A 19,760-nucleotide genomic window follows, 5' to 3' on the forward strand; every position below is an offset into this window, starting at 1 on the left:
CCAGACCCAGGGCTTGATCTGTTACCTGCGTTTTCTGTTTTCCTCCTTTATTTCTGTTTTGTTTAGCTGAGTGTTCAGCTGTGAGCATATTTGTTTTGGCAGGGAGAACAGGCAGAGGTGAAATGAGTTATCATTATATAGGAAGGTGTTAATGGGTACCCACAACTTGGTCTTTAATCAGCGGCTGTGCAGGTGTTTGGAAGTTACAGCTTTTCGAACGGGATGATGGCGTTTCCACATGTTCGTACTTTCTTCTGTTTCAATTTTCTGTCATTCCTGAATTTGTTAGAAATGTGTGACTGATGTATGGGATGTTCCCTGAAATGCTGCAGTAGATAGAATGGTGTTCAAGGGAATATTGTATGAGGCCCTGACAAGAGCCTGCCCTCCAGGAAAGTGCAGGTCTTAATAAATTGGCTAAGCTCCACCAGAAGCCTTATAATTGTATGTACAGTGACTCATTCTTTCTGACTCATGGCTTCTTCCTATGAAAGGTCTATATTTTTGAATATCTAGCAGATGGCACCACAGTTTAATTATACTTGATTTTCAGAAACAGTTTTTCTTTTAAAATAGCGCTGTACAATTTTTATTAGCCCTGGCATTTTCTCCACCACTTGAATGTGTTCTATGAAGGTTTTGGAGAGCTACTGTATTACTTCCAGAGAGATCAAAGTTTCATATGAGAATATCATGCAGATTTAGGGGTGTTTTTGTAAGTTCATCGCACTTCTTTGGCCAAAACCTTACATAGAATGGCTGTCGTGCAAGAAAGATAGTGCGTATTGTTCATCATTCCCTTAGGTGAATTTTTTAAAAATGCAAAACATTAATAGGTTATTATACCTGAAATGCATGATGCAGACCCCATTTGAATGGAGGGGATATTTTACAAAGAAGATGAGTCTACTGTTGTTATTTTTAAAAAAACCAAACAATACAACCCAAAAGTAATTACATCTCATGTTCATTATCTGTGGAATGTTACAAGTAGGAGTAGAAGAGTGTTGTAAAAATGAACCTTATTGATGTCCCACTTCAACAAAAGCTTGTCAGGAATTCGGTCTGTGTTCTGAACAAAAGTGAGTCAAAGTTACACAGGTTCAATGCATTTCTGAGACGACTATAGTCTTGTTTACTAGTGCACTTCTTGCCAGACAAGTGTTCTGGGAAAGAAGAGGTTTTCCACCACACTCTAGCCTCCCTACCACCCCTCCCTGAGCTGATGTTTCTGGGCAAGTCAGGTGTACGCTGCTGCATGTGATCCATGTATTATTTACAGCTACTTTGGTTTCAGTGCAGAGTTTGTTTCTCAGTCCTATAGGCTTCTGCTCCTGCTGTAGTTGAGGCATCCTGGCTGGTCAGGCTGCACTTCTCACACTCTGTAGTTTCTGCCTGCAAAGTAGACATCAGTTTTCTTCTCCAAAACTCCCACCTCATTCTTTAGAACAAGGAGGATAGTGTGCGATTCCTCCAAGCACTTACTAGGGACCTGGCAAAAAGCCAGCCTAAAGATCTGGTCATTCCTATTGTTATCATACATGGTAAACATCTTGAAGGGGTAATAAATAGAGAATGGATTTGAAACGTTCTGTGAAGTGTGTGAGAATAACCACATCGATACGTCATTAAGATCCTAGAAGTGCAAGAGCTGAAATGCTGGAATCGGAAAAGGCGTGAGGTTTCTGTAGGTGCTAACGTAAGTGCTGACCAAGGTTGTGCAAAATTACTTGCCAGTTTTTTTGATTGTTAACATTTTTCTAAGACTTAACACTCTAGAAGAGGTCTTTATGGTGACTGGGGATTTGATTATTCGAAACAAATCACCCATGCTTCTTTAAACTGGGATTCAATCAGTATGTACCCATTAAAAAGAAATCTGATTTAAAAACAAACAAACAAAAAAAAGATGCAGAACAAAAGCTTTGATCCAGCAAGATTTTTGAATACTTTGGCTCGGTTCCATGTCACACAAACACCAGCTGAGGTTTAATTGTATGAGTTGACTTTGATAGAATTGCTCATGTGTATAAAGTGCTTTGTGCTTAATTTTGTTGGTGCCAAGTGCTCAGCATCTATCAGGGTTAAGACCTTTGATCTTGTTCCTTTTAAAATACGTGGTAGTTCAAAACTATGAAATGCATCCATTTTCTGGAAAACCAAGGAGGAGAGATATGCTAGGTTTCTTCAATATGTAATGGTAATGGAAATAATATAAATGGTATAAAAGAGAAAAGATCGGAGCTGGTTTAGAGTTGCTTATGAATTACCTACTTTGAAAGGAGGTCTCTTTTGGAGTACCCAGGCTGGTACATTTTGTATTTATTGAAGGGAATCTGTTTATTAAATTTCCTGCTGCAAACCAGCAGCGATGATTTACTTCTGAAATGACACAAGCATTTTCATCAAACTGGTATTTTCCCAAATCAATATGCTCACCTGAAAGTAGAGGCATTTGACTGAAAGACAAACAGCAGTTAGGTGAGTTAAATACTGAAAAGATTCACACAGATACTCAAAGGTTGTATAGATCAGTAAAAGAAATAGCATCCAGCTCATGTCGAGTTGAGAACAAGCTTGTTTGGTGCCCCAGCTGCGTATCTTGTGTCAAGTAATGCTACTGGACCAGCAGAAAAACCATAATCATAAATTATTTTGCATAAATAAAAAAATTGTGCTTAGAACTTTTAAAGTGTGTGCGTGTAGAGTAATGAAAATACTTTCAGAGAACAAAATCGTACACAAAGAGAAGAAAAGTAAAAATACTTGAAAAGTTCTTTATTTTTTTCCTCCACAAATTACAAATGAGAAAGCTCACATCACTGGGCCTGTAGAGTTGCATTAATAATTATCGGATGTTTTAAGAAGTTATACTACTCGCTAGCTTATAAAATTGATGTTCTGCAAATCTGCCACTTGGTGGTGCCAGATTGATTTATAAATCACAGCTGTGAGCTAAGCCAAGATATTGAAGTTGTCTGAAGAGCGTAGGCTAAAGAGGTAAGTAAAATTCAGTTTTGAAAAGAAGACTGATTCCATGATGACAGTGGTGCAGCTGTACTTCGCAGAAGTACTGGCCTCTGACCCTCAAGCCCTGTGTATTCAGGTCCAGTACAAAAGAGAGTAAGTATAGAGGGAAGCTACATCTGTGAGGACAAAGTTTCTGGAACATTTCTCCCGTACCATTCACCCAGCCAAAAATAGTTTGGATTCAGTGATATTCCAGGCGTGGTACAGAAGATGACTTTGGGGTTTCTGGAGGCAGCTGCAGGTGTGCTGCTTGCAGTAGTATTTTTGTAGGTCTTTGACTGGCCAAGTTCCTGTCCAGTTGTTTTAATGCTGCCAAAATTTTTAAATATGTATCACCAAGGTCTGTTTACTTGAGTTTAAGGAAGGGCAATGATTATTATAAACACAGATTTAAACAAAAAGACCCATGTGGTTAAATGAACCTTCCTCTATCTCTCAATTGTGGGGCTGCTGTTCAACAGACATTAAGTTACTATGTTTTATTACAATTTCTCAATTTGTCGAAGTGTTTCAGTGTTATCAGTGTTTAGTATTGAAGTATATTTGCACCAGACTTCATAACTTTTTTTTTTTTCCTTTCTCTCAACACTGCAGTTCCAAAAGAATTGGTGGAGCTTCACTTGAAACTGATGAGAAAGATTGGGAAGTCTGTCACAGCAGACAGATGGGAAAAATACTTGATCAAGGTACAATATGCATGTTGTATTATTCTGCAGTGCTGGAATATGGTTGTAACGAGCCGTTGTGTCAGCAATCCCTGGTATGAATTATAGTGAGCCTTGGGCTGTGCTGTGGCCAACATCAGTGTGCATTCCCAGAGTTTAGTTGCATAAGATTCCAGCTTAACTTGCAAATCTGCATAAGATTCCAGCTTAACTTGCAAATCTGCATAAGATTCCAGCTTAACTTGCAAATCTGCATAAGATTCCAGCTTAACTTGCAAATCTGCATAAGATTCCAGCTTAACTTGCAAATCTGCATAAGATTCCAGCTTAACTTGCAAATCTGCATAAGATTCCAGCTTAACTTGCAAATCTGCATAAGATTCCAGCTTAACTTGCAAATCTGCATAAGATTCCAGCTTAACTTGCAAATCTGCATAAGATTCCAGCTTAACTTGCAAATCTGCATAAGATTCCAGCTTAACTTGCAAATCTGCATAAGATTCCAGCTTAACTTGCAAATCTGCATAAGATTCCAGCTTAACTCGCAATCTGCCTAGACTTGTGTAAAAAAAACAAATCACCACCCCAAAAAACCCCAAAAGCAAACCAAAACCCAAACCAAACTCTGAAAATAGATGATGTCTTCTGCACATAAAAGTTTACACCTTCATACTTGGTAGTAAAATACTTTCTTTGAGCATTAAGACCCTAAATAAATGAGGAGATTTACTAGCCTGCAAACAGGCTAAATTGAGCAGAGAGATTTACACAGTAACAATTCATTTGTATATCGGTTGTCTGGGTATGATTTAATTACTGCAGTGTGGTTGGTACTCATATAGGGACTAACCATACGGAGTTGTTGTAGCATGTGTTAATAATATATGAAAGTATTGCAGTGATTTGTATCTGCATGCTCAGAATGGCGTGGCTAAGATGAAACTGTAGTTATGCATCAGTAAAAACATAACATCCCATTTTACATAACTCCATATTGGTATTTTAATTGTGCCTATGCCATTGTTGGCACTTCGTATGCAAATGGGTTTCAGTTTAAGAGTTTGCACTGCTTCAGAAAATAAAAATATGCAGATATCCAAAATTAATACGTTACCGTTTCCCCTCTGGATCTGTTCAATGTGTATTTTAATCCACAAAAACGTAGTCTTGGTATTGTCTGTACAGCCATAATCACATCTGTCTTGGAAATACAGCACACGTGTGTGTGTGTGTGTGTGTATATATATATATAGGTAATAGCAACGATACAGGTAATGGCACTTGCCAAATCCAGTTGCGGTTTTCCCCCTTAATAAGTATGATCTGTAACCTTTATAGAGATGGGGATTTGCCCTGAGGTTTGTGTAGTCTCAAGATGATGTTTTTAGGACTGGGAATATGTCAGAAAATAACCTGCAGAAGGACCTTAGATTAAATTTAACCTCCTAACCAGCTGTAAAGTTTTTATGGTGATGTTTTAAAAGAATAATGTAATAATTTATGTAACTGTTGTGTACTTTGTGTATTGCCGAGGACTGCGGTTACTGAACTGTGTTAAATTCCTTAATCTACCAAAAAGCCATTGCAGGAAGCTGAGAAAACCCAGCTCTGACTACTGAGCTTACGTACCTCACTGGAGCCACTTCCTACATGTGTAGTAAGCAGAAAGCAGAGAGATAGAACAAGTTTATGAGGGAGTAGTTTGGAAAATTTTCCTTCGGTAGGCATTGAAAGGATGGGAAAGTGATAAGGAGGCCCTCCCATACATCCCTGTTAAGACCAAGTAAGTGGTAATAAATTCTACTTCATTTAACAGTCTCCAGAGCTAACTTGAAGCTTATTCTAGCCAGTAGTTCAAAGGAACCTTGAAGAACAAAGTAATTTGAATATAACTAATTAGTAGAGAGGTATGCTAATATTGTCCCCATTTCAAAGGGGTGTAATGAATTTAGAAAAACAATGAAGAGTATTGGGAAATGCCACAAAAGCCAGGAAAAACTGAAAAGGTGTGGAAACATTGAGAGCATTCTGCCTGCAGTATTGTTTGACATACTGCGGACATACTCTTAAGAGACAGCGTTGACCTGTTTTTCCTTTGTTAGAAACTACCAGTGTGTTGCTTTGATAAAACAAGGTTTGATACATTCTAGATGTGACCATTTTCTTATTTAGGCGGAAACTTTTAAGTGCAGGACGTTCAAACTTACATGCCCTTAATATTTATGCATGTAAATATTATTGATAAGTTTTGTTTATATACCAGCTGTTTATAAGAGATGCTTTATTGGTCTGCCATGCTTATAGAGAGGTTCATAAAAAATTGTCTCTAAGCTGTGGCTGGTATTTTGTCAGATTGAATATATTTTGAGATAGGTAGTGAATGTGACAGTTGAGAGTTCTTTCCCTTCCCTCTTCTGATGGTGAGCCACCCAAGCTGGCTCACCAACATGTACACTAGTCTTGTTTTTGGAAGTAAATGGCTATAGGGCTCTAGGAATCTGACTTTCCTCCTCTGTGCATGGAACGTATGTAGTTACATATGACCGAAGTGAAGAAATAGCTTGACCTAAATGCTTTAACAGCTAAGAGGAACTGTCCAGCTTCACTGTCTTTTGAGAAACGCATAGATGAGTTAATTCAGATTGCACTGTCTCCTGGCAAAATGCTTTACTTGACTGTTGTCAAAGATATTTTACATTTTTATACAGGTAGGTTTTCTCTGGACTGGTCTGTCCGGAACCAACCCCAAAATTGGCACTTTCTAAACATACTGTTTTTTCCAGTGGTTAGAATTCAGGTCGCTATAGTCCCACCCAAGCAGACTTCCCTGCTATGACTTTTACCTTCCTGTTTTTGTTGTTTAAAATGAACATTTGGAACATGGTAATAAGCAAGTGTCAGGTACCATTGTACCTGCTTTGGAAACATGAGAGAGATGTTTTGGCGTCTCTTTTGCAGGGTGGGAAGATGCTGACCGCTCTTTAGCATGCATAAGCCAGCTGCTCCCACAAGCGCTGGATTTTTGATTGGTGTGAAATGTCCCCTCTGTGAAGGCAGAGCCTTAACATTTCAGTGCAGCCTCAATCAATGAGATCTGTAGTTCAGGGTTGTGACAGTACTTGTCAGGAGAAAGCGCAATCATCTGGGTTTTAATTGTCAAAATGTAGTCATTTCAGTTTGAACAGATGCTTCATCAGCTCTGATGTCTGTGAGCTTTTGCTGTGACAATCAGACACTTCCGCAGCACATGAAACTTCTCATTATTGCTTTCATACTTAATGAGTAAGTAGTGAATAACAACTGGCACATGCCTTTAGCAAGGGTTTTGATATACAGTTTCCCAGCGTTCTTTACGTTACACGGTTGAAAATGAGAGAGAAAGCAGAGTGATCTCATTTTGTGAGCGAGCAGCGATTGTCTCTTGCTGTGAGCTTTGGATTTCTATCAGAGAAGTACCTGTGTAATGTTCCTTGACCTCAGAGAAGGAAAAACTGCTCTCCTGCAGGATTTGTTGTGACCAGAGAGCACTCTCTTTACCGTGCTCTGTAGGTCATGGTTTAAAGTCAGTGTGATTTATGCTGTGGCTGAGCTGATCTAATTGCACACTCGGTCATTTAAGACCTGGTGTCAGTACTAGGGATAGCAGATGGTAGGTAGCACAGCCATGGAGACCGAGGAGGGGTAGTGGCCCCCCTCTTGGTTGCAGCCCATGTGGAGTTTTACAACATGAATCAGCTGATCTGTACTGGTGGGTGAAATTTAGGGTTATTTTTGCCACTGTTTCCAGAGAAAACCACTTTCAGATGCGATTTACAGGTTTCTAAATAACTTAGTGACTATCTTGTTTTCAATAATAATTTGGCGATTGGGAGACTACGCTGGTTTAATTGAGTTCATTCAACAGGGCTTTGCTTCCTTGCAAAGGGAAGGGCAGCAGTACCTCGGGTACTAATTGGGACAGTCGGGATTCAACAGTGGCACTTCAGAATAATCCCAGCTGGAGGTGTATAGCTGTGATCAGCTTTCGCCTCCTTCCAGTGGGTATTTCTGCTCGAACAGCCTCACCGACTGGAGATCGCACCGTGTGTCAGTTGATAAGCAGCTCTTCTCTGTTCGTGAGAGTTGTCTTAAGCATATCTTAAGTTGTTTAGGAGAATAGGGAATTCCTTTTCCTTTTCCACTATTACTATTGGAGCTCCTGCTGATTCAGTCTTATTTATCCTCTACTGCCACTTTTTTTGTGCATTCGGGTTTTTTTTCCCCCCTATATTGGTGACAATGAATTTATTTGCTTTAAATAAATATAAATTGGCTACACTTAACGATATTTTTAAATATTTATCAAGCAGCTTGAAGCCCAAGAGATTTCCTAAAGAATAATAATTCCCCAGTGTGGAGTGAATACCAACTGCATTTATCTGCAGTACAGTTGTGGGACTTGGGGGGCCCCAAGAGAGCTTTGGCAGCTCTGTGCCAAGTGCTGTAAGGCCACCTAGCAAGAAATCATGTCTACTCGAGAGAAATTTTATTCTAAATAGACAAGTCAGAAATAGAAAAATGGGAGATTTTGCACAGCAAATACAGGCATACCTTTGCAGTTCAGAGTTGTGGTGCCTAATTTAAAGAGGTTTAGAGAAGTTGGTGGTGATCAGGGCCTTGATGATCCGCTTTTCCATGGAGATTTGCCAGTGCTTGCCAAACTACTCCAGTTCTAAGTTTTATTGTTGTGTCAGGCTTTCAGACCTTTAGTCATGAAGAGATCACATATAATTGTTGCTGCAGTAAGGCGCTATTAATATAAAAGTTTTTGAAGTTGCTTTCATCCACTAACCCTAGCAATCTTAATTATTTTGTTCGTGACAGATATGCCAAGAATTCAACAGCACTTGGGCTTGGGAGATGGAAAAAAAAGGATACCTAGAAATGAGCGTTGAGTGCAAACTGGGGATTCTGAAGGTACACATTCATCAGCTAAGTTTCTAAATGACTTTTGCCTCACTCACTTAAATATCTTGGAGATTTGGCTTTTTCACTCACTTAAACGTCTTGCAAGTTAGCTTGACTGAACCATCAGTAGATATACTAAACATGGAGCTGATCTTGTACCAGACATGGTTCTCATTGTTGTGGGATGGGCCCAAACTGAACGTAACACTTGTTTGCATATTTTTCATGCTTTGTATAAAACTTTATTTGAAAATTGTTTTGTATTTACTGTTTTGTCAGTAACTATTTGTGCCAGTACACTTTTTAAAATGTTTATTAGCTTGCTGAATTTTGAAGGCAAAGATGGGACTTCATCTTTTCAAGTCCTGAGAAAACTTGTCAGGGTTGGTTCCAAGTTATGGATGTGTTTTATTGTAGAATGAGATAATTTGTACTATGTAATAAATAAACAAATAAAAATAATCTTTCTAAGCTGGTCAGGGGAAAAAAAGGGTAAAAACTTGTGTCTCGTTTAAAAACAGCAGTCTGGAAAAAAACCTGATAGCCATAGCTAGATCCAATAGAGAGGGGCCTAAAAAGAAGTTCCAAAATACACTGAAAGGAAAAGAGCTGATGTTCTTATTTCTGTTTATATTTTGATATTTTAACAGTCTTCCTACTTTCTCTCTCTCTCAGTATCTCTGTGAATGTCAGTTTGATGACAATCTAAAGTTTAAGAATATAATTAACGAGGAGGATGCCGATGCCATGCGTCTTCAGCCCATTGGTCGAGACAAGGATGGTCTGATGTATTGGTATCAGCTGGATCAAGAGCATAATGTCAGGATGTACATAGAAGAACAGGATGACCAGGATGGATCCACATGGAAGTGCATTGTTAGGTATTCCTTTTGGGTTTTTTTCTCCTTTTTTCTTATTTTGTAGGGGGGAGTTAGCTATTTGTCACCAGGTCTCAGAAATTTATGTCAATACATCTCCATTTCCCACAGAGTAGGATTCATGGCCGTGGGATTTTCTGCCTTCACATGTATATTTTAGTGAAAAAGTATGTAGAGAAGAAACTGATTTGTTGGTAATCGCCAACATGTAATTTGTTTTCTCCTTAATGAAGCTACAATGGATATATGGATAGGGTACCAAGAGAAGACTGTCTTGAGGATGATGGCTCCGTATTGCTCCCTGGCTGGCTAAATGCCTTAGGAAATGGAGGAGGACTCTTGCTTCTTTCATTTCTGCTCTGTTAAGAAAATTACAAGTGGGCAGTTCTGTTCTTGGGGGAATTGAAGTGCAATTTTAGCTTCATGGAACTACAAAACTGTTGATAATACAAACAGGCATGAAAAATCTTCTGGAGCAGAATTAAGCTCATGGATCACTATAAAGATGAGGCCCATGATGTTGATACAGACTGACATGTGTACATGACTCAGCACCTTTGGGTCTCAGTTCTGCAGATGAATATTTTAATAATATTTTAGCTTCAGATTTGTTTTTTGTGATTCTTGTTACATGTTTTGTTTTTCACTTTCCTACTCTATGCAAAGTATATGGGATCTTTCTTACTGGAAAAAGAACTAGTCAGAAAGAAGTCTAAAAAAGTAAATGATGGGGGTTTTTTTCTGTTTGTAAATTTTAATTTTTGTATCTGCAGCTTATTTACAATTCCATAACTGTAGTAATGAAGGAAGTCATAACAAAACTGTTTAAGCCAGTAGTAAAGAGCCATAAAATGATAAGCGTTGCTACCAGTGGAATTTAGACAGCTGTTGTGGGTTAATAAAGTAAATATATCTAAACAAAGCAATCAAGAGCTGAGTGATGTTTATCTCTCTTCATGCATTATAGACTCCAGAGATCAATGCCAAAAGTGGAAGAAATCAGGAGGGCTGCTGGGGAAGTTCTGACACTCCACACTCGCAGCAGAAAAACACAGTAACGCGTTGTCAAATCTAGAATGGTTTTAAACCCGTGAGATTCCACACCTCAGGGCTGTTGCACTTCCAGGCTTCCTTTTTCTTCTGTAAACCTGGGCAAAACAAATTGCTGAACATTTGCTTTAAAGCAAGAAATGGAAGAGCCTTATTATTCTAGTCTTATTATGAAAACAATGGCTCTGTTTAATTATCACTCATCACTCGAATTCATTAAAAAAATAACACCTCAACGTATAAAGTTAGATGTCCACATTAAATAAGGGTTAGAGTGCACAGAGATTCACAGGCATAGAGATGCACGAACGTTTTCTTGCTATCATAACTTGAGTAGCTGAAGGTTTTTTAGACAATTTTTTATTGTTTGCTACATGTGTTTAGGATGGGTGCTTGCAAAAAGTGTCTAAATTACTTAATTGCTTTTGAAAATTTCACTTGAATGATGTGGTTGCTCCTTTGATGCACAAGCAGAAAACTACAACATCCTGTCTCCCAAGAGAAAAAAGAAATTGCAAAGAAAAATCAGTGAGGCTTGGTAAGAGGATAATAAATAAAAGAATAATTAGTAGCAGCTTGGATCCAGACCCAACAGGAGTCAAGATGGATAAGGTGTCCTTCCAAAAAAGTGATTTGATTTTGGTATGGATAAATTGGAAGGTTTCTGACTGCGAAGCTGCAGCTGCGCTGGTGGGACAGGCATTTCACTATACTTGTATATAAGGTTTTCAGGGCAGTGTTCATTTTAAGGCAGGTGGTGGTAGGTTTGGGTTTTTTTCTTTTTTATGAATCCCTTTGGGGTGAGTAAGTGGCTTATCAGGCAGTGTGTTTTTTCTTCTGTCATCTAGAAACCGCAATGAGCTTGCTGAGACCCTTGAGCTCTTGAAAGCACAAATTGATCCTGCCCTGCTGAAAAACAACAACTCTCAGCCAGAGAATTCATCACGTGAAAGCCCAAGCATAGAAGATGAAGACACCAAAAAGGGTGAAGAAGGATCTACGCAAGGTTTTCTGCCTTCTTTTCTCAAATTTTAAATGTTGTGCTCTGGCAATATTAGAATTTTCAACTTCATGAAAAGTTACTGTGCTAGATTAGTATTTAAAAAACCAAAAAGCAGAACAAAAAAACCCCGGAAAATGTTTCTGTTCAAAGTAAATCAAATAAATATTGAATAGTCTGGAATGATAAATATTTTTGCAAGCTTTTTTAGTGCATATTTATGCTCAAGATTTTTATGAGATGACAGCTATGTATAAACCTTTTTCTAAGTAAATTTTTTTGTTGTACATTTTGTATAATATTGTAAATGCTCATCATTGTATGTTTTCGTGGGGCATTGCAGTTTTGTCAAACTTTTCCTGTTCCAGCAACATTAAAATTAAAAAAAACCAACCAATAAAACACCTGTTTGTGCAATGCCATAATTGAAATCAATACAGTATTTGGGCGTGTTCGTTCTTGCTTTTGAGTTTGGATCAGAAAAATACAGGTTATTTCCTTAAATATTTCGTAGTCTACATGATTTTTTGAGAAGACATGAGCTTGAGTTAAAACAATTAAAAAAACTAAAATATTTTAGAAGCAAAGTGATCCTTAGCTGCCTTCACTGTATTGTTGTTATTAGCAAAGAACCTTTTTTCTTTCCTTATTATCATGTCATTGCACAAACTTTCCTGACTTGTTGGTTTGTGCATTGCTTTTACTAAGTTATCAGTTAGCCTGAATTATCTTAACATTGTAAGAATCTTATCTTTTTTTCAAGTTATGGAAAGCTAAAAGCTTGTCATGCTGGTAATTTTTGCTAAAATTATCATTTAGTTAAAATACAGAAAAAATATCTTCTCAATCAGAAACAAGATTTAGGGATTCCAGTGTGTTAGTGTATGTTTCTTCAAAATTGTTTAAGTTAGTTTGATACATGGAATTAGCCAAGGCCTGTCTTGGTTCTGAGTATCAAAGACTTGCTATTTTATTCTGATTCTTTGCAAGAAACAGCATAGAACAGAACAAATAAATAAGACATTTAGATACAATTTGAGTTGTTGTTGAATCATCAGAAGACTACTGTTGAAATTGCAGTAAATGGTGATGAACACCAGCAGAATTCTTTGTCTAAGGCACTTCCAATATCTAAGTGCATATAAGTGACATAACCTGTGGGGTTACCGATGCTGAGGAATGAATTCCAAGTACTAATCTTGCCTTTGTCTCGTTAAAAATTGGCTAAGCCAGCTTAACTCATCTAACTGAAATCTCTACTTCAGATAACATTTTACTTTACTTTGAATCCAGGAGAAGCCATTTGAAAACATTTTAATGGATTTCCCCTCTGTAGATAATTGCCCAAATCCTATGGCACAGTCGCCTGGGTCAGTACTCGCTTGAGGCTGTGTATGGATGCAGAATCACTCCTAGGCACGAGTCTGTGTATGTAAGAAGTAATGAAATTATTTACATGTGCTGTGATTTAAGTGCAGTCAGCGTATTCACAGAGCACTGTTTAGTCTTTCAGTTGAGAAGCTTTGTTAGTTCCCCCTATTAGTGCGAGGGCTGCGCTCAAAGCCCTTCTAAGGTACAGACCTGATACCTGTTTGCTTTGTCCACATCCCAGATAGCGTTAAATTAGTTCATACGAAATTAAGGTGAACAGAACCAATGCTTACATAATCTATTAGGCTAATAAGAGCTAACTCTAGAGTCAAGACAACTTGTGTGTTGGCAGAATCATTTTGTATATGCCAAGTGCTTTATGAGCAGAACTACAGAACTGTTCATTTTCGGTGTAGAGAAGTTTGGGTGATCCTTGATGAAGTTTGGGAGACAGCAGCAGCTGAAGGGAAGAAATGGTTGACCAAAGTTTAGGCAAGAAAAAGTGAAGGGAGGCTGGAAGATTTTGGACACACAAAACCATATCATATCCACCATTACAGATGAATGCCTTTAAAGAGGCAGCTTTTATGCTACAGGGGCTCAGAGGGGGGACCGCTTCTGAGAAGGGGAAAAAACCAGCCTTGAGTCTTCAACGTGTTACCACTTCTGGTGCCTTAGAGATGCATCTTTCACTGCTGTACTAATTGCTGAGACTTACTTGGATATATGCTTTGTATTTGAAAATATTATAAAATTTTTGCATTCTTCCTTGCCACACTTTTCTAAAATGCTTATTTTCTTTAATGTAACTGTCAACTGTCACATACTTAGCCCTGTATATTTCTAACCACTTTGGGGAAAAAATGACACTGGTGTGGAGGGAAAGGGGTGAGGAAGAAAAAAAAAAAAAATCATCTTTTTGTTTGGAGTTATGGCACGCTTGCAATAATGTCTTCCAAATGGTAGAAGATGCTGTTTTGGCACATGTAGTGCTATTATATTTGCTTTTTCTAATTTTTCTAGCTGACTCAAAAGGTATGGTAAAATAAAAAAAAAACCAACCCAACACATGGGGTATTAAGAGGCTGCAGTAATGATAAATAATAGGCTTAAGCACATAATAAAAAATAGATTTATGGGGTTTTTTGAGTGCTGGAACTGTAGTTTAAGCCCTAACAATCTAAAACTGACTTAGCAAAGTAGGCATAACCTAATTCTTTAAGCAGCTCTGCAGGTTTTTCTGGGCTATGCTACTACTCACTGTGCTTGTTTTAGAAACGGCAGATGAAGAGAATGTAGAATATTGTCCGATCTTTGTGTTTTGATAGTACGTAGGGAACATATTGTCCAGAGAATCTAGGCGAATTCCGCCACAAGCTATAGTGTTAAATGCCTTCTCTCTTCTCTGAACTGTTGAAATACGGTAGTTGAGTATTTCTTGAAATAGAAACATGTACAAACAGGGGACTGATTACTGTGTGGAATTGCACTTGAGGAGCATGGAATCTTACACCATATTCTGGTTTGTGAAATAATTCAGAGACTCCAGTGAGACTTCAAGTTGATGCCTCATGTCCTTTCTGCTTAGGTTTTATGTATCGTCTATTGAAGAAAGGGCTGAGATGCCTGTTTTAAAGAAGGATAAATGCAGAATTCTGCTGCTAGCTTCTGTAATTTAGGTTTATCTTGGTATGTAATTAAACTGATTGATGTAATTGAGCTGTGATTCTATAGCTGAAAACTGGCAACCCACTCATTTAATGATGGTGTTAGACAAGCCAGATTCCTAATAATACAGTAAGAGAAGATTCATTTGTGGGGGACTTAGGTGGTGGGGGTTTTTACATATGCCTTTGTTTTGATAGATGCTCTTTGTAATCCTGTAGGTTCCCTGGTCATTTCATAGCTATTTTTCTCTGTCAACAGAAAATCAATTAAAAATCAAAGAAGAACAAGAGGAGGTGGAGGAGCAGCAGCCTTTAGAATTGGAAAGCCTTCCTGTCCCTGTAGTCAAAGAAGACGAAAATATGCCGAAAGCTGAGAAAGTGGAAGAAAAAGAAATTATAAAATTACCAGTAATAGTAAAATTAGAGAAACCTTCAGAATACAGTGAAGAAAAGCAAACTGTCAAAGAAGAGAGTGACTCCTTTAAAGAGAATGTCAAGCCTGTTAAAGTAGAGGTGAAGGAAAACAAAACAGAACCAAAAGACTTAAAAGAAGTGAAAAGTGCTACAGACAAAATAGCAGTTCATGAGCCGGAGAGATTGGAGTTTTGTGTTAATGTCAAAACTCCCCAAGAAATTGTGGAGAAGTCTGTGGAAGAAAGTGAGAAACTTAAAAATGACCAGCAGGCAAAAATACCGCTTAAAAAGCGAGAGATCAAGCTGACGGATGACTACGACAGCCCAATAAAGGGCCCCCTATGTAAATGTGTTACTCCAACAAAGGATGTCTTGAAGGAAGAAGGGAAACCAGAAGAAGAAGCTTTTAAGAGAGTCCCTACAATTACTGCTTTATGTCCTGATGGGAAAGTGCTAGTAAATGGAGAAGTTAGCTGTGAAAAAATAACCCCAAGTGTCATACAAAATAATAAGTCAGAACACTCTGCTAGTACAAAGGAAGACAGCAGCTCGTTAAAGGAGAAAAATGGAAAAAGTGGGGAAAAGGTATCGGACTCCCTGAATTCTGTTAGTAAAACTATTAAAACGTGCGAGGTTGAGAAAAACACAGTAACTGTGCTGAAAGAGACAGGGGCTGTGGACTCTGAGGTTTCTAATCAGAAAGTGCCTTTAAAGGAGGAATCTAGTCCTGTGGAAAAAGAGCCCCTTGACAGCACAACTCCTGAAACGGTAGTGGAAGAAGAGTCTTCAAACTCTGAAGACTGTGCCAAAACAACTGAAGAGAAACTGGCCACAAAAATCAAAAAGGACAGAATACCGCCACCCAAAGAATGTTTAGAGAAGCTAGAGAAGTCCACGAACGCATCTGCTCCTGCAGAACTGCCCAAGCTTGCACTGGCTGATGAAGAGACTTTGAAAAGTAAAGGTGAGTCTGAGGAGAAACCCGTTTCTCCAAAAGTTTCTGAGATACCCCCTGCAGCTACTTCTATTACTGCAGAGAAACCAGTTTTGGAAAAGGAGGACTCGGATGGTAAAACAGCTCTACTTGAGGAGAGCAAAGCAGAAGAAAAGTCCAGCCCTGAAAAACAAGAGGAAGAGCCAGAAGCTGCCAAGACAGAGCCAGAGAGACTAGATGATGCCCAAGCTTCTAATCTAGAGGACTCCTCAGAGAGTAAAAAGGAATCTCCAGTACCTAAAAGCAAATTTAAATATAAGCTAGTTTCTGAAGAAGAAAGCTGTGCAACAGATAATAAAGAAATAACTTCTGAAAGACAGAAAGAAGGAATTAAATTAACAATCAGGATCTCCAGTCGGAAGAGAAAGGCAGAAACACCACCAGAAGAGGTCAGCATTGGCCGCACGTTAAGGCGATCTCCGAGAATATCCAAGCCTACTCCAAAAGTCGTGGAGACTCGGGATCAGAAACCTGACAAAAAACGACCCGAAGAGGAAGAGGAGAAACCTGCAGCAGCACAAAAACCAGAACGAAAAGAAGATGCAAAAAAACAAGAGAAGGAGCCAAATTCTAAGGTTAACAAGGTAATACAGTTTTATTACCCGGGAATAAGGAATACCCACAGTCTTATCTATAAGGAGAATATACACTTACATAGGAATATTGAGGATTGTGTTCCTTTGGTCAGCTCTTGCAAGAAACTAGCTTTGCAATCCAGTTAGTGGACTCAACCAATTTAAAAACCTCCCCCTAAGAGAGTGCTAATATCTGTTGACTTACCAGTTTATAAAATCTGTTACTTAACCTAAACTAAGTAGACCAAGTCAACCGGAGTGAATTCTTCTAAAAACTGAAACGATCAGACCTGAGTCAGTCTGGCTGAGTGGCTGAATGGAGACTTCTAGCTCCGGTGGATTTACTAGATGGATACTTGTTGGTGTCTGGTTGGTCAGGATGATCGTAAGCCAAAAAGGAACCAACAAATGGTGAAGAATAAAAATGTTATGACTTCTGTTTCTAGGTGAAGCTAAAGTTATTGTTGTGGTGAGTTCATGATATAATTTAGCTTTTCTCATGTGTGGAATATACGTTTTACTTTGGGTGGAGGTATCTTTTTCATGATAAACTTTTGCGTATGCAGCATAGATCTTAAAAGTATGTCAGGTATCTATAACACAAAGTTAAACATACATGTGTGCTTCTAAGCGTGTAGTTACAAACACCTTTTATTAATTTATCTTCCATTTTTTCTGGCTATGGAGTACAGGAGAGAAGCAAGGAGTAAAGAGTCTATTTTTAAGTGCGCTCTTTTTATACCAACTTGAAATGCTATACATTTTTCCACTGCAACATGTTTTCTTGCTGGTTTTGTAGTTTTACCAAGCCATTCACTTATTTATTCAATTTCTTTCATATACTGTTACATTGAATAACCTTCATAAAATGAGCAGAGAGTTGATTTTTCAGTGAACGGTAACTTCTATACTAGAAAATTCTGTCATATAGATAAAGAAATGAAAAATTAATTTTCCATTTTAAAATTTTCATTTAAAGATTTTCTATTAAAAAAGAAAATCAATGAAAGTATTAGTGATGTAAGTCCTACAAGTAGTTTTAATTTTGAAGTACTGTTGCTGTAGGTGTTTCAACTTGATTTCTTTCTTTTTTGAAAGATCGAACTAAAGATGCTTACTTTTCTAGAGAGATTTTAAAATAAATACAGTGGAGGAAGGTGTTTGAAACTTGTAAGCATCTGTCATTTTATCAAGATGAAAAATACCCAAATCTTTAATAGGCTGTTTTATATTTGTTTTCTTTTAAAGAAGGGTCTTTTAAAAATAGCTTTGAAATAATGGTGACATATGATGAAGCCTAAACTTAAACTAATGTTATCATGGATGGAAGTACATTTGTTCCCAAAGTTTAGTGAACAGTAAAATCTGTAAAAAGGTAGAAATTAATGTTAAGAACCTGAAACAAAATTTTACCAATATGACAAACGCTGCTTCGGTATGAGTCTACCCTGCAGGAAAAATAGAGTGTTTTTTACATTTTAGTTTCTTTAGCTCATTCGGGTCAATGAGTAGTTCAGTCAAAATTGAAAAAATGTTTTGAGTCAAAAAAGCTACAAAAGTTGTTTTCCTTTTCCAATGTCTGCGGGGTAGGGGGGCAGTAAGAGTTGTGAGAGAATTGACGTCTGTGAGAAACAAGTCAGTTAATGGGGGGAAAAAAGTTTCTTCTGTTTGGCAGGTTGCTTTAAATATAAAATATCCTAGTCGCAGACAGCAGTTTTAATTAATTCAGAATAATATTTTGAATTGTAATTGAAATCTGTTTTTCATTCAAAATAAAATAGTAAATATGATAAGGAGGGGTAGATGCCCCTTTGATCAGCAAAAAAGAAGCGTCAGCTGAATAATTTTTTACTTAAAGAAAAATAATGGGAACGTATAAATGTGAAGACCTAGATACAGGTTATGCACGTAAAAAGTGCAGAGATTTTACTTCAGTGAAGTATGCCCATCCTAGAGGAAAGCACCGGAAAGACTTAATATACTTGTTAGAGTTCAAACGTGTTTCCTAAAGTGAAATAAAAGACATAAACTGTACATGGCAGGAGCAAGGAGATTCTGTTTGCATTGAGGAAAGCCTTCAAAGTTTAGATGCAGAATTTACCGTGTTCACAAGCAAGTTTACCTTGTCAAAAAAGAAAAAAGGAGCTGAATGACAAATCTGTCTACCTACTTTTAAATCTTACTTGAAAATTTCTTTTCTGCAGGTAGATAGGAATTTTTCTGCCTTTATTATCCTGTTGCATTTTAAGGCTCTTTGAAAGACAGTCAATTCATTGAAATGTTCTGTAGTAAATTTACTGCAACTGTTCTGATTGACATTAACCACTTCACTGTAAAGACAAATATTTTTTAAGATCTGGGAAGAAACTCTGTGAGCTTCCTTTGTGTTTTCTCTTTGAAATGGTATGTCTCTTAGAGAAGCAAAGTTCGGTGGACGGGTACACGAACACGTGGCAGGTGGAAATACTCAAGTAATGAAGAAAGTGAGGACTCAGAGAGTGAAAAAAACTCTAATGGTGAGGAGGAAGAGGAAGAAGAAGAGGAAGAAGAAGCTGCACCTGCTGATGACGATGAGCCGTGCAAGAAGTGTGGCCTTCCCAATCACCCTGAGCTGGTAGGCTTCTGGGGAGAGCTTCTCTTGGCTGTTGTGTCAGATTTGGTGGTGTCTGAAGGCACATCATCCTTTGGGGTGGCTGTATGTAGGAGAAGGCTCTGGGGTTTAGGTGGTAAAGTCATGACAATAAGTGAGTTTACCTTTAATAAGGGGAGAAGGAAGTTGTTTCTTCTGTTTACCACCTCTGAAATGTGTTCTTTTATGAGGCTATGACAACTTAGCCCACTGAGGATTAATCTGGGTGAGGCTTTGAGATTGTGCCTGCAATCTCAATGAATACAGAAGATAAAACGTTAAAAAAACCCCAGCAGTGTAATGTATTCTTTCCAGAGCCTTGTGACACGGGCACAGCTACATAATCATCCTCATGGGCCGTAGCTGCCCATCACCTGAGGACTGAGTACAGCAAAACCCCGTACAGAAGGAGCACAGTGGGGCTTTTGCTGTTTCTTATGTTTATGGTTCTCGTTCACTGGTGGTAGATTATCATAATGAATTCCTCTGTTCATCTGGGACATCATAATGTGCAGTCCTGCTATGAGTCTACAAAATAAA

The 19,760-nt window shown here is 38.1% G+C and overlaps 1 protein-coding gene across 2 annotated transcripts in view; it reads left to right on the forward strand.

Annotated features, from left to right (window-relative positions):
* Positions 1-19,760, forward strand: part of RSF1 (remodeling and spacing factor 1) — a 61,193-nt gene that overhangs the window by 20,114 nt on the left and 21,319 nt on the right. The window contains exons 2-8 of one of the 2 annotated variants that reach the window (XM_055803207.1): positions 3,625-3,716; positions 8,559-8,651; positions 9,318-9,523; positions 10,488-10,574; positions 11,419-11,576; positions 14,868-16,600; positions 19,008-19,205. In XM_055803207.1, the coding sequence (XP_055659182.1) occupies positions 3,625-3,716; positions 8,559-8,651; positions 9,318-9,523; positions 10,488-10,574; positions 11,419-11,576; positions 14,868-16,600; positions 19,008-19,205 (2,567 nt within the window). The remainder of the gene's footprint in view (positions 1-3,624; positions 3,717-8,558; positions 8,652-9,317; positions 9,524-10,487; positions 10,575-11,418; positions 11,577-14,867; positions 16,601-19,007; positions 19,206-19,760) is intronic. The other variant, XM_055803208.1, reaches the window with a different exon arrangement.

The sequence above is a fragment of the Falco peregrinus genome, chromosome 4 (genome assembly GCF_023634155.1).
Source record: "Falco peregrinus isolate bFalPer1 chromosome 4, bFalPer1.pri, whole genome shotgun sequence".
NCBI lineage: Eukaryota > Metazoa > Chordata > Aves > Falconiformes > Falconidae > Falco > Falco peregrinus.